The sequence below is a fragment of the Schistocerca nitens genome, chromosome 9 (genome assembly GCF_023898315.1).
Source record: "Schistocerca nitens isolate TAMUIC-IGC-003100 chromosome 9, iqSchNite1.1, whole genome shotgun sequence".
NCBI classification, from domain to species: Eukaryota; Metazoa; Arthropoda; class Insecta; order Orthoptera; family Acrididae; genus Schistocerca; species Schistocerca nitens.
This window is the reverse complement of record NC_064622.1, coordinates 209,703,279-209,718,321: the sequence shown is the minus strand read 5'-3', so window position 1 is coordinate 209,718,321 and position 15,043 is coordinate 209,703,279. Positions and strand designations below refer to the sequence as shown.

The 15,043-nt window shown below is 45.4% G+C and overlaps 1 protein-coding gene across 1 annotated transcript in view; it reads right to left on the bottom strand.

The window, feature by feature from the left end:
* Positions 1–9,546: 9,546 nt before the first annotated feature.
* LOC126204109 (odorant receptor Or2-like) overlaps positions 9,547–15,043 on the bottom strand; it is a 71,078-nt gene continuing 65,581 nt past the window's right edge. Inside the window, exon 5 of the mRNA XM_049938525.1 lies at positions 9,547–9,621. Within this exon, the coding sequence (XP_049794482.1) occupies positions 9,547–9,621 (75 nt within the window). The remainder of the gene's footprint in view (positions 9,622–15,043) is intronic.

Sequence of the window (15,043 nt, the reverse complement as noted above, 5' to 3'; positions counted from 1 at the left end):
GAGCTTGGAAATTCCTTCATCGCAAAATTCGGCCGCCTGCGCCTTCAACCACGTGGTTACCTCTTTTGGGACAGAAAAGGTGTGATTTTTGTGGATTTCCTGGAACGAGGCACTACAATAAACTCCCAAAGGTATTGCCAAACTCTGTACAACCTCAGAAGAGCAATACAAAACAAGCGCAGGGGAAAGTTGGGCTCAAAGATCTTGCTGATTCACGACAACACTAGGGCCCACACGGCAAATGCCACTCGTGAAGTTCTCGAATCTTTTAAGTGGGAGATGTTTCCTCATCCGCCGTACAGTCCCGTCCTGGCACCGAGCGACTTCCACTTATTCCCAGCAATGAAGAAGTGGTTGGCTATGCAGCGTTTTGATGACGACGCACAGCTTCAAGATGAGGTAACCACGTGGTTGAAGGCGCAGGCGGCCGAATTTTACGACAAAGGAATTTCCAAGCTCGTCCATCGCTGCGATAAGTGCCTTAATTTAAATGGCAACTATGTAGAAAAGTAGTATTTAAGTGTGGCTTTCATCTGTATATAATAAAAAAAATTTCCAATACTTCATTTATTTTTAATTCCAAAACGTAATGTACTTTGTGGATATCCCTCGTATAACTCTCTGCTTCTGATATAATACGTGATTATTTAAAGCAGCCTTCCAGACTGCATGAAAGAAATTTAATGCTGTATTATACTGTAGTCTGAGAGACGAGTCTTTGGTACTGACAGCTCAGTAGCGTCACACCGCTGCCTAGCGACCAGCCGACGACCGACTACACTGGAGCGGGATATGGGAGCCACGTAGCCGCTCTGAAAGCTAGACAGGCACGTGCCAGGGAGCTACCAATCAGTGTCTGTCGTTTCGTCGTTTGTGTTAATAGCTCAGTTCGTAGATTATTTTGTGTGCTGTTTGCTACACAGCGGAGCACGCCAGTTCACGTGTTCGGTAAGGGACTGCTTTGAAAAAGAAGAGGAAAAAATTGAGCGTTATGTTTAATTGTCATGACAGGGTTTAAGTGGGCCACCTCACAGTCACTTTCAACCAGTACACCTAAAATTCAACTGTTATTGATATTGTTCAACATCCTGATCGCATCACGCCTCCACTTTTTTTTTTATAGACTCTGTGGCTATTATCGACAAGCTTTTACACCATAATGTACTAGAACGATGATCACCGAGTGGCATCCACTTCCCCCGATTTTCACACATCTCATTGCGCTACAGCTAATAAACTGTCAGTCTGATGCGCCTCTCCACGTAACTGCTCTCCCATAATTATATATAGTTGACGGTTACAGATATCTTGAAGTCAGCATACCAGAGTCGTATTGATACTGTCTTTTGTCCTAATCGGCGTAGGTAGCAGAAAAGTTCATATCAACTGGCACGCAGTAGTGTTGTTGTGATCGGTGGAGTGAATGTAATTCGGAGTGGTCGCTGACGAAGAAATCCAACTGGTGTATGGCTGGCGGCTCGGTAGAAACAGAGTCCAAAACACGGAAAGATTATTGTAAGTGTGGTGTCACTGCCAGACACCACACTTGCTAGGTGGTAGCCTTTAAATCGGCCGCGATCCGCTAGTATACGTCGGACCCGCGTGTCGCCACTGTCAGTGATTGCAGACCGAGCGCCACCACACGGCAGGTCTAGAGAGACTTACTAGCACTCGCCCCAGTTGTACAGCCGACGTTCATAGCAGTGGTTCACTGACAAATTACGCTCTCATTTGCCGAGACGATAGTTAGCATAGCCTTCAGCTACGTCATTTGCTACGACCTAGCAAGGCGCCATTACCAGTTATATTGAGCTTATTATAAAACCTGTACCGTCAAGAGCGATGTACACCAATTATGGATTAAAGTTAAGTATTACATCATCTACGTACTTTATTTGCAATTCTCAAGACATTGTCCTGTTCCAGACCTCACGCCAATCTGTGTGAGCTTAACGCGTGCCTTTCGGCTACCTCCGAGTGGCTTGGCTGTCTTGCTACGCCACTACAGTTGGTGACGAGCTAAATCGCGTTTGTACCAATTGATCTTGCCTTAATTTACTTGTGTCATGGCTTCGCCACAATCTCCATATGTACTGTCCGAATTTTATCGCTTGCAGAATCAGCAGACGTAGGCGTTATTGGATGCCCTCGGACAGCTCGTCCAGGGTCAACATGCAATGCAAAACGATGCGGCCGCCGCCGCTCCACCGCTACCGCAGCCACAACATGCAGTTGCACCACCTTTTCGTCCTTTTGATGCGGCAATGGGAAGCTGGACGGAGTGGTCACGCCAATTTGGATTCCATCTCGCTGCCTACAGAATTCAAGGTACCGAGCGGCAGCCTTTTTTGTTAGCATCCGTCGGGGTGCACACGTACCGTGTGATAGTGAAATTATTTCCCCAACGCGACGTAGCAACTCTGTCCTACGACGAAATTTTGTCTGCATTAGATGCATATTTCAAAGAATCAGTCAATGTAGTTGCCAAACGGTACACGTTCTTTCGTACCAAACGTACGGCTGGTCAAACTAATCGAGAGTGGGTTGCAACTTTGCACGGCCTTACTAGGGATTGTGCTTTTGAGTGTGAATGTGGACTCCCTTATTCAGATACTATGGTGCGTGATGCAATTGCACCGAACGTTTCTGATGTTCGTATAAGGGAACAGATTTTGAAGCTAGTCAATCCCTCCCTTCAACAAGTGGTGGACATATTGGATCGGCAAGACACACTTGACTTTGCTCAGGAATCATTTGCAACTTCGCGAGCCGTGTGTCACGTTAACCGGCCCACCGGGCGCGCTGCACGGAACTGTCAATAGCCCTCGCGCCCGTACGCGCAGCTGCCGCCAAGCTCTCCAAAAAGTGGGCCGCGCCAGCATGCAAATGCAGTGCTAAAGTCTTGCCCACGGTGTGCAACTAGACATTCGCGTGACAATTGCCCGTCACGCCAAGCTATTTGCTTTTTCTGTAATAAAAAGGACATTTTCAGAGTGTTTGCCAGAAAGAGCTTAGATCGGACACTCACAACCAGTCCAGGCCCTTTGCTTCGCGCCGGAATCGAACCATGACTACCCGGGCTCGTGAACCTTCGCCCATGGACATTCATGTAGTTCATTCCACTCCGCCCAGTGCCACTCTCCCTACCAGTGACTGTGTTCGTCCCACAAAAAGTTTGCGTCGACATCGACGGAAATCCCGTCCGGTCGCATGTGATTCTGTCCCAGTGTCTGTTCACGTTGCACGAGACAGTCGCTCTTGTCGTCAGCAGGACAATAAACTTTTTGTAGACTTAGACATTCATGGCACCGTGATCCCATTCCAGCTTGATACCGGAGCTGCAGTTTCATTGATCAATAAAGACACGTACAAACAACTGGGCACACCTCCCTTGCGTGCCGCAAGTGTTCAGTTAACTAGCTATTCCGCTCAGAATATCCCTGTGTTAGGACAGTGCAGCCTTCTTGCAATATACAAGGGACAAACAAAACTTGTGTCATTTTACGTACTTCGTTCTTCTTCTGGAGTGAACTTGTTTGGTTTAAATTTATTTCAGTTGTTTAACTTGTCTATAGTAATTCAGGCCCTATCAGTGAACCAGACTGTGCCTTCAGCCAGTGTTTCTCGTCTATGTGAAGAATTTGCTGATATTTTTGCACCGGGCCTTGGTTGCGCTAAGAACTATGAAGCACATTTGGAACTGAAAGTCAACGCGCAACCGAAATTTTTCAGAGCGCGCAATGTTCCCCACGCATTGCGTGATGAGGTCGCACGAACATTACACGATTTGGAATCACAAGGTGTAATTGAACGTGTGCAGGCTTCTCTCTGGGCATCACCCTTAGTAATTTTGCCAAAACCTTCCGGAAAATTGAGACTTTGTATGGACTTCAAGGCAACGGTGAATCCACAACTAGTGATTGCAACTTATCCTTTACCCCGCTCGGAAGATCTTTTTGACAAACTGTGCCCGGGTAAATATTTTTCGAAGTTGGACCTCGCAGATGCGTACTTGCAAACACCGGTGGACGAAGAATCCCAGCGCGTTTTGGTGGTTAACACGTATCTTGGTTTGTATCGATTCAAAAGACTGCCATTCGGGTGTGCATCCGCCCCTGCATTGTTTCAGCAATATCTGCACACTGTTTGTGCGTCGGTCCCTACTGCAGCAAACTATCTGGACGATATTGTGATCTCCGGAAAGACGGAAGAAGAACATTTAGCCAATCTCCGAACATTATTTCAGGTCTTGCGACGAAATGGTCTTCGCTTGCGGAAGGACAAATGTGTGTTTTTTGCTCGTGACTTACCCTATCTGGGACATGTAATCAATGCCCAAGGCATACATCCCAGTCCAGAGCACCTCCATGCCATACAAGACTTGCCTTCGCCGCAGAATTTGAAGCAGCTACAGAGTGTGCTGGGAAAAATTAATTATTTCCACCGATATGTACCGCATGCCTCTTCCATTTCAGCTCCGCACACTTGCTAGGTGGTAGCCTTTAAATCGGCCGCGGTCCGCTAGTATACGTCGGACCCGCGTGTCGCCACTGTCAGTGATTGCAGACCGAGCGCCACCACACGGCAGGTCTAAGGAACTTACTAGCACTCGCCCCAGTTGTACAGCCGACGTTCATAGCAGAGGTTCACTGACAAATTACGCTCTCATTTGCCGAGACGATAGTTAGCATAGCCTTCAGCTACGTCATTTGCTACGACCTAGCAAGGCGCCATTACCAGTTATATTGAGCTTATTATAAAAACCTGTACCGTCAAGTGCGATGTACACCAATTATGGATTAAAGTTAAGTATTACATCATCTACGTACTTTATTTGCAATTCTCAAGACATTGTCCTGTTCCAGACCTCACGCCAATCTGCGTGAGCTTTACGCGTGCCTTTCGGCTACCTCCGAGTGGCTTGGCTGTCTTGCTACGCCACTACAGTAAGCATACGAGATTAGTCCAGAATGAATATCCAAGGAGAGTAAACTGTAATGGATCATTAGTTAAACACCGACTCAATTGGCGTACCATCAACAGAATCGGCTCTGCTAACGGTATACTACGCTTTCCACATCGCTGGCAACGGGTTATACACAACGCTGGGGCCTGCTTTGAAGGACAGTAACAGGGGCAAACATGTAACTCTTTTGTATCGGTTGTGAATAAATACTTGCCACTATTTAAGTTCAAACCCTCGTATACTGTAAAATCTGTTATTATTACTTTCAGCCGCCACTGCATCGCTGAGTGATCTCTATCCCTATGTTCGATCCTGAGGGCGAGAGACGGCATTTAGGCTGTGGTTGGGGCTGCCAAAAGTACTTGTTGTTTTTAATGCTTCCACCTGCGTTGGCCCCCATTTTGGTTATTGCAGACAATACCCTTCCCCATCTCGCCATAAGTAGGGATGGGGCAGGAAGTGAGAATCAGGTTGGGGGGAGAGGTTGTTATGTGTTATGCCTGTGGTTGCTTAATCTTCCCCTAGTAGACGATGCAAACTACCACAACCGGAGTTTGTTTCGATGAAGAACTATCCGGCCGTGATTTAGAACATGTGAATAAGACCAGCACACTAGCGGAATTTCAGCCTGGCCCGTCTGATGACTGGACTGGACCAGTAGATTAAAAGGTGAGGAAACTGGCAAGCGTTTTCTAGAAAGGTTTGTCGCCACATTTTTGTGCATCTGACCTTCGATGTTCCTCCTCTTTTGCAAAGTTAGAAGATTCAAAAATGGTTCAAATGGTTCTGAGCACTATGGGACTTAACATCTGTGGTCATCAGCCCCCTAGAACTTAGAACTACTTAAACCTAACTAACCTAAGGACATCACACACATCCATGCCCGAGGCAGGATTCGAACCTGCGACCGTAGCAGTCCCGCGGTTCCGGACTGCGCGCCTAGAACCGCTAGACCACCGCAGTTAGAAGACAAAACATGGATGGTAGCAGGCATTAATATAAGAGCCATCTGTGCCTCTTATGGGAAATCAGAGAGGGCATCCGCACAGTTGCTGATATGGTACGGGGACATCAACGAAATCTCTCTGCCCAGGTTGCTTCGGGCGGGAGCAGGGGATCAAATGTAGACCTAGAACGAAGACATGGACGTTCCGGTCCCTGTGTTCAATGGCGGCGTCCACACCTGGCCAATAAATCTGACGCCACACTAAGGAATTCATGCTGCACACATCCCAGTGTGCAATGTCCACGAATTTAGGAATATGGGGGCGTAGTGTAATCTGAATCTCATCCCGGCCTTAGTAGTGATGGTCGGTAAGAGATGGACACTGCTTTGTTACGTCAAGGGTGTGTGACAACAAAAAGTACCTTTGGGACGCCGTCTGTGTTTTGTTTAGAAGATACCCCAGCCAGTCGTACTGTATCGCCGACATCACCTTGTTAAGCAAGGGATCGCGTTTGGTTGCTTCCGCTACTGATAAACTCGTCGAGAATGTGTCACACACTAATGTCAAAAGCAAAAAACACCGGCTCCTGCCTATCGAAGTCTCTGTGATGTCCGCATGACACTTGTGAAATGTGCGTCAGCACTGGAATGCTGCTTAATGGGCTATAGTCGTATAGTTACTTACAATCAAAGCCCATCTAGCACCTGCAGTGCCATCTCACCCCAAGGCTGGAGTCCTGAACCAACATTGATATCAGGGGCTTACGAGTGATATTCTCATACCGGGAAATATGAAATAATTCTACACATAACATAGTCTCCTCTTGAATTTGTAAATGATTGTAGTGGGTGGCGGCCAGCGTTTTGGAGGTAAATGCTATCAGGCGCTAGTGTGGTCAGCATGCTCATGCGACAGTAAGGCACCCAACTGAGAAGTAAAGCGTATTCTCAGGAGATAATGCCCCACAGCTTGTAGATATGACATTATGCACTCATCTGCTGATAAATTCCTTATTTAAATAACCAGTTTCGGTTGTCTGACGATCATTAACTTCTTAAATACAAGATCTTTGACAGACAATAAACCGATAAATTTGTCACTGTTGTCATATCACAACGTAAATTACAATGTAAATATATTAACTGTGCTATCCTGTTATATCAGCAATCGACGTTAAAGCTGTGAACGGCTGTGTGTCGCATAGAGCCGACTGCCTGCGATTTTATATTCGCCTAATGCGATGCCGTAAAGGCTTTTAAGAATATGACGATTGGCAATCGACCGAAATTGACTGTTTCAATAAATGTTTTATCAGCAGCTCATGGCGGAAGTCATGACATTTTTCAAGAAATACGAGTAAAGCACTCGTGGCCAGAATAAGACTGTTACCAGAAGCAAATGTAATTAACAGAGGTATCAGCCGAGATGATTACCTAATATTGGAGCTCGAAATTTCTGGTCAAAATAAGAGATCACCCAGCATTATGTTGTGGAGAGGAGTTAGCTCCCACGTATAAGGCAGGATTTAATTCACAATGTTTGTTTCGTGAAATGGCCTAAACTTAAACATATACATGCTACAAAAAGGAATGACTTGAAATTGCTACCTCATGTAATCTTGTAGGCTAGAATTATAATTAATAACGAATTAAAAGTCCGTAATTGGTGTTATAATACGAAAAAAATCTGCTGCACTATTTATTTCCACGTACAGACATATTGTCATTGATGACATTCACTGTAATATACACTCCTGGAAATTGAAATAAGAACACCGTGAATTCATTGTCCCAGGAAGGGGAAACTTTATTGACACATTTCTGGGGTCAGATACATCACATGATCACACTGACAGAACCACAGGCACATAGACACAGGCAACAGAGCATGCACAATGTCGGCACTAGTACAGTGTATATCCACCTTTCGCAGCAATGCAGGCTGCTATTCTCCCATGGAGACGATCGTAGAGATGCTGGATGTAGTCCTGTGGAACGGCTTGCCATGCCATTTCCACCTGGCGCCTCAGTTGGACCAGCGTTCGTGCTGGACGTGCAGACCGCGTGAGACGACGCTTCATCTAGTCCCAAACATGCTCAATGGGGGACAGATCCGGAGATCTTGCTGGCCAGGGTAGTTGACTTACACCTTCTAGAGCACGTTGGGTGGCACGGGATACATGCGGACGTGCATTGTCCTGTTGGAACAGCAAGTTCCCTTGCCGGTCTAGGAATGGTAGAACGATGGGTTCGATGACGGTTTGGATGTACCGTGCACTATTCAGTGTCCCCTCGACGATCACCAGTGGTGTACGGCCAGTGTAGGAGATCGCTCCCCACACCATGATGCCGGGTGTTGGCCCTGTGTGCCTCGGTCGTATGCAGTCCTGATTGTGGCGCTCACCTGCACGGCGCCAAACACGCATACGACCATCATTGTCACCAAGGCAGAAGCGACTCTCATCGCTGAAGACGACACGTCTCCATTCGTCCCTCCATTCACGCCTGTCGCGACACCACTGGAGGCGGGCTGCACGATGTCGGGGCGTGAGCGGAAGACGGCCTAACGGTGTGCGGGACCGTAGCCCAGCTTCATGGAGACGGTTGCGAATGGTCCTCGCCGATACCCCAGGAGCAACAGTGTCCCTAATTTGCTGGGAAGTGGCGGTGCGGTCCCCTACGGCACTGCGTAGGATCCTACGGTCTTGGCGTGCATCTGTGCGTCGCTGTGGTCCGGTCCCAGGTCGACGGGCACGTGCACCTTCCGCCGACCACTGGCGACAACATCGATGTACTGTGGAGACCTCACGCCCCACGTGTTGAGCAATTCGGCGGTACGTCCACCCGGCCTCCCGCATGCCCACTATACGCCCTCGCTCAAAGTCCGTCAACTGCACATACGGTTGACGTCCACGCTGTCGCGGCATGCTACCAGTGTTAAAGACTGCGATGGAGCTCCGTATGCCACGGCAAACTGGCTGACACTGACGGCGGCGGTGCACAAATGCTGCGCAGCTAGCGCCATTCGACGGCCAACACCGCGGGTCCTGGTGTGTCCGCTGTGCCGTGCGTGTGATCATTGCTTGTACAGCTCTCTCGCAGTGTCCGGAGCAAGTATGGTGGGTCTGACACACCGGTGTCAATGTGTTCTTTTTTCCATTTCCAGGAGTGTAGTCTCAATTGAATTTCCAATGTATATGGTGTTCCTTAAATTACGGAAATTAAAGTTTTCTTATAATTTATGGTTGTAGATAACTTGCTGCAGAAAGACACACAATTCATTGGGTAAAGGACAGTTACATTCCATTCTATCTTTGAATAATTTTTGATACGTCGAGAAAATTTTATTGAAAGGGTTTCAGAAGTAGAGCTAATCTTATGCTGTTGCAGCCTCATAGTGACAATAAAAATAATAATGCCAAACTAAGTGCATCACGGCTTCTGACGTTTTATAATAGTGTTTTTGTAATTCTTATTCTCCAGAGCCTGCATTTCCTTAATACTTCATACAAGACTCGTGACTTAGCTCTGTTACTAATTGCAACACAAAAATATACAGAAAAATAGAACTAATGGTAAACACCGATAAACTGTTGGTTGACGTTCATCTTAATTAACCATCTTGCCTGAGGTTTCAGAGCGCTCGTTCCTTTGCGCGTTTGTTGAATTGACACAGCAGTGCGTAGTACGTGTACGATGCATTCACCAACTGTAACATAAGACCAAATTTAAGAAAATGGCGAAAAAACTAGTGTTTCACATTTTATTAAATAACATGTTTTATTTAAGGTTCAACACTGTTTACGTGCTTTCTGCAGGCAATAATACCACATATGAAAAAACTGAAAAAATTTTTGATGTTTCTTATAATAGTGCTAACCGTTACCAAAGAAGAAACGTAAGTATATCACTTTCAATACAGAAAGCACTGTTATTACCTGTGCCTCTTGACCTTATCTTATCCATAGGGTTCCTGGTTTCCAAGTAGCTATATGAGTTTTACGCAAACAGAGACTACTTTTTCTGTTTATGATTGGCTTTCGTCCAAGTAATGAGCTATGCATCAGAATAGTCGCTAAACCATATCCTAGAGCATGAGTAATGCTGAGTATAGCATGAATGGAAGGTATCAGTTGGAAAGGAAGACGAACTCATTTGTACATATTCCTGAGTTTATTCTCCCTGAATTTCACTGGCAGTCAGTAAAAGAATTAAAAATTTAAAAAAAATACTTGTTTTCAGTGCAGTCGCTTGAGTAGGAAAAAAAGATAATGTGTTCGTTAATGGTAACAGTTATCATCAATCCATGTGCTGCAAACTGATTCGTTCCAAATGATTTCGATAAAAGAATCGTTCAAATGATCTATGGAACATGTTGCTAACTGCACGACAAAGGACTTGGAAGACCAGTTGAACAGGATCGATAGCTTCTGGAAAAGAAGTAATAAAGTGAGCATAAAAAAAATCTAAACAGGGGTAGTGGAGTGTACTTGTATTGGCTCAGGCGACCCTGAGACAATTAGATTAGGAAATGAGGAACTAAATGTGGTAGGTGAATTTTAATATTTGGGCAGCAAATGAACTAACGATGGGCGAAATCGAGAGTATTTTCAAATGGAGACTGGCAGTAAAAAGAACTGATGAGGAAGTACTGAATCAAACTGAGCAAAAAAATAAATTTATGTCACAAGCTGACAGAGGCAAGGGATCCATTGGTAGGACACATAGTGAGGCAACAGGGAATAGTCAGTTTTCGTAACTAAGAGATTTGTGGGGAGCAAACTTTGTAGAGTAGACGAAGACTTGACTACAGTAAGAAGATCTATTTGGATGCAGGTTGCATTATTTACACAGAGAAGAACAGGCTCTCATAGAAAACAAGAAAAGTGTTATATCATTGTAGCTGTACACATTTCTTTGAAGTAGACGTTCTAGTCTATATAGCAAGTGCCTTTTTCCGACAGACTAGTCTAAAGCACACACGTTATCTCACTCTAATTTTTACCGTAATATTGGGGGTACACAATAACTTATGCAAAACATTTTTTTCTGAAATTAAGTTGGTTTTATTCAGGATTCAAACACACCATATTACTCCCCACTCTTCTCGCTACGAGACCCTATTTTTCAACATAATCTCCATTCAAGGCAACGTGCTTACCCATATTTTTAGAAGAGGTTGTATGCTCGAATGTTACCACTCAAATGGTCGGAGTTGGAGCCAAAGTCTTGCTGCATCAGCAACCTTCCGGTCATCCACTTATTGATTCCTGTAGCGCACATCGTCCATTAGCCCAAACAGATGGAAGTCGGAAGGTGCGAGATCAATCACTGTAGCAGTCATAGACCTGTGTGGCAGATCGGCACACGCGACTTGTGGTGATAGCAGAGGCATAGTCCTGTAGCTCGCTGTGCTTTTGTTCACCTCCAGGTCTCCGTACACATTCTGCAAGAGCCTATGAATATCTGCGATGCTCCGTTTTTTCGCCAAAAGAGGCGCAGTGTCAGCTCTCTGGTTGGAGCGCACCTGCGTTACGGTCGTCATTTTCAAGACTACGTGTAAGGCCACCACCTATGGAACTTCATGAAACTGTAAGGCCAGAAATGCGAATATTCCACGATGTCCCACCACAAATTCCACATTTTTTCAATCGAAAATTTTCAAGAAAAATAGTTTGACCAGCATATGTGTCATGCATGTGTAAGCCTACTTATTCATATGTGTTAAACTCCGAACTTCAAGCCGAGTTGTTCTAGGCGCTTAAGTCCGTAACCGAGCTCCGCTACGGTCACAGGTTCGAATCCTGCCTCCGGCATGGCTGTGTGTGATGCCCTTAGGTTAGTTAGCTTTAAGTAGTTCTAAGTCTAGGGGACTGACGACCTCAAATGTTAAGTCCGAAAATGCTCGGAGCCATTTTGAACCAAACTTCAAAACTGTGTGCTGTGTAGTAGGAACAACTGTTTCTTTATTTAAACAAGCACCAGGCCAAGGGCACTCCCCCCCCCCCCCCCCCGCCGCCATTACACCAGTTTACCCGCAAACTTTATTTACAGCTCCGCCAAGCCAAGTGTAGCAGTGTGCTGTACCGGGGGTGATAGATAATACCCCACTACTGCAACTAAAATACTGCCTCACAGCAGACATACGAATCCGACACGACACCAGCCAGGTAACTGTGTGTCATGTCAAAATTTGCCTCACAGCTAATCAATAGGGATATTGCACCAATACAACCGATTCAATAGCCTAAAGGAAAGTGTGGAACAGTAGTGCCGATTTTCACCACTAGTATACTGTTCATGACGTCTCACAACCTGCGACACGGTGGCAAATATAACAGTGTCCCGAAAATGTAGAATAAATTTATTTTATTTCACGTCTATGGTCACAAATTTGTAGGTCCTCAGACTACCGGTATATCTGGGGCAAGAATGGCATTCCTGTCCCAGAAAAATCTACTGGTATCAAACTTATGCCTCAATTTTATTACCTTTGGATTACGATTGTGTATGTTAACGAAGAAAGGACGGTGAGGAAAACGGGAACAGAGAAGAACCGAAGCATTTGACATGTGATGCAACAGAAAATGCTGAAAATAAGGAGCATTGATAAGTTAAGGAATGAGGAAGTTCTCGGCAGAATCAGTGAAGAAAGGAATATGTAGAAAAACACTGACAGGAAGAAGGGACAGGAGGGTAGGTCATATTTCAGACATGAGAGAATAGTTTCCATGGTACTAGAGCGTAAACTGTAGAGGAAGACAGAGATTGAAATATAACCAGCAAGTAATTAAGGACGTAGTTTGCATGTTTACATGTGCTACTCTGAGATAAAAGAGATGGCACAGGACAGGATTTCGTGGCGGGCCGCACCAAACCAGTCAGAAGACTGATGGTTAAGAAACAAATTCAGGTCAAGAGCTCAATGTAGTGCCACTCTCTCTACCAGCCACGATTTGCTGACATGAAATTAGTGCTTTGGGATTGTAATTGATCTGAATTATAGCGGGATTCAGCACAGATAATTGTAATGTTTAACTCTCAGTTGCAAACAGTGTTCCTGTATTGAAGTGTAAGAACCATCTAAGAGAATACTATAAGTTCACTCACTTTCAGAAACCTGATACATGGCAGCAAAACCATCCAGCGCGTTTTATGGAATTCCGTGATAAATCTTTACAGAGCACGCCTATCAGGAGGATGCGGAAAAAGTCTCTGCTACGAATTTCTATTATGTTATTCATTTATGATATTCCAACACTGTAAACCACTGAGCTTCGTAACGTCATTACGATGACACCAGAATACTTCGGAGGAAATCTTTGCTACGAATTTCTATGTGTACACATCACGTACAACGCATCTGGTTCATCATTACGTAATGTTGGCCTGCCGGGGTGGCCGAGAGGTTCTAGGGGCTACAGTCTGGAACCCCGCGACCGCCACGGTCGCAGGTTCGAATCCTGCCTCGGGCATGGATGTGTGTGATGTCCTTAGGTTAGTTAGGTTTAAGTAGTTCTAAGTTATAGGGGACTGATGACCTTAGAAGTTAAGTCCCATAGTGCTCAGACCCATTTGAACCATTTTGACCCTAATGTTGCTAGAGAATTGTGAGCATATTTATGTATATTTCCTTGACATTATAGATTAAACAGAATGAACAAAGTGAAAGTAAATCAGTATTTATCTCTCTCATCTCTGTCTCATTTAGTAAAAAAACATGTAGAATAAAATATATAACTGATATTACTAAAACACAAACGTTAAGAAATATTTTTTAAATGTTCACGTATCCCTATAAATAGATGTAGTGGACGGACAAGGCAGCCAGTCCACAGTGACGGGTAACCGAAAGGCACGCGTACACACACGCCGACTGGCGTTAAGTCTGAAACAGGATACGTGATGAAAGCTATAAAGAAAAGAACGGAGCTTCTCGTATACTTAACTTTAATTCATTGTGGTACATTTCTCTTGATAATACAAGTGAGACTCTCTCCAGATATGGTTAATGGCGCCTTGCTAGGTCGTAGCCATGGACTTAGCTGAAGGCTATTCTAACTGTCCCTCGGCAAATGAGAGAAAGGCTTCGTACGTGTAGTCGCTAGCAATGTCGTCCGTAGAACTGGGTCGAGTGCTCGTACGTCTCTCTAGACCTGCCGTGAGGTGGCGCTCGGTCTGCGATTCGGACAGTACATCTGGAGAGTGTGGCGAAGCCATGACACAAGCAAATTAGTACAAATTAGAAAGAACACGTTTACTCTCGTCGCCAATGTAGTGGCCGGACAAGGCAGCCAGTCCACAGTGACGGGTAACCGAAAGGCACGCGTACACACACGCCGACTGGCGTTAAGTCTGAAACAGGATACGTGATGAAAGCTATAAAGAAAAGAACGGAGCTTCTCGTATACTTAACTTTAATTCATTGTGGTACATTTCTCTTGATAATACAAGTGAGACTCTCTCCAGATATGGTTAATGGCGCCTTGCTAGGTCGTAGCCATGGACTTAGCTGAAGGCTATTCTAACTGTCCCTCGGCAAATGAGACAAAGGCTTCGTACGTGTAGTCGCTAGCAATGTCGTCCGTAGAACTGGGTCGAGTGCTCGTACGTCTCTCTAGACCTGCCGTGAGGTGGCGCTCGGTCTGCGATTCGGACAGTACATCTGGAGAGTGTGGCGAAGCCATGACACAAGCAAATTAGTACAAATTAGAAAGAACACGTTTACTCTCGTCGCCAATGTAGTGGCCGGACAAGGCAGCCAGTCCACAGTGACGGGTAACCGAAAGGCACGCGTACACACACGCCGACTGGCGTTAAGTCTGAAACAGGATACGTGATGAAAGCTATAAAGAAAAGAACGGAGCTTCTCGTATACTTAACTTTAATTCATTGTGGTACATTTCTCTTGATAATACAAGTGAGACTCTCTCCAGATATGGTTAATGGCGCCTTGCTAGGTCGTAGCCATGGACTTAGCTGAAGGCTATTCTAACTGTCCCTCGGCAAATGAGAGAAAGGCTTCGTACGTGTAGTCGCTAGCAATGTCGTCCGTACAACTTGGTCGAGTGCTCGTACGTCTCTCTAGACCTGCCGTGAGGTGGCGCTCGGTCTGCGATCACACAGTGGCG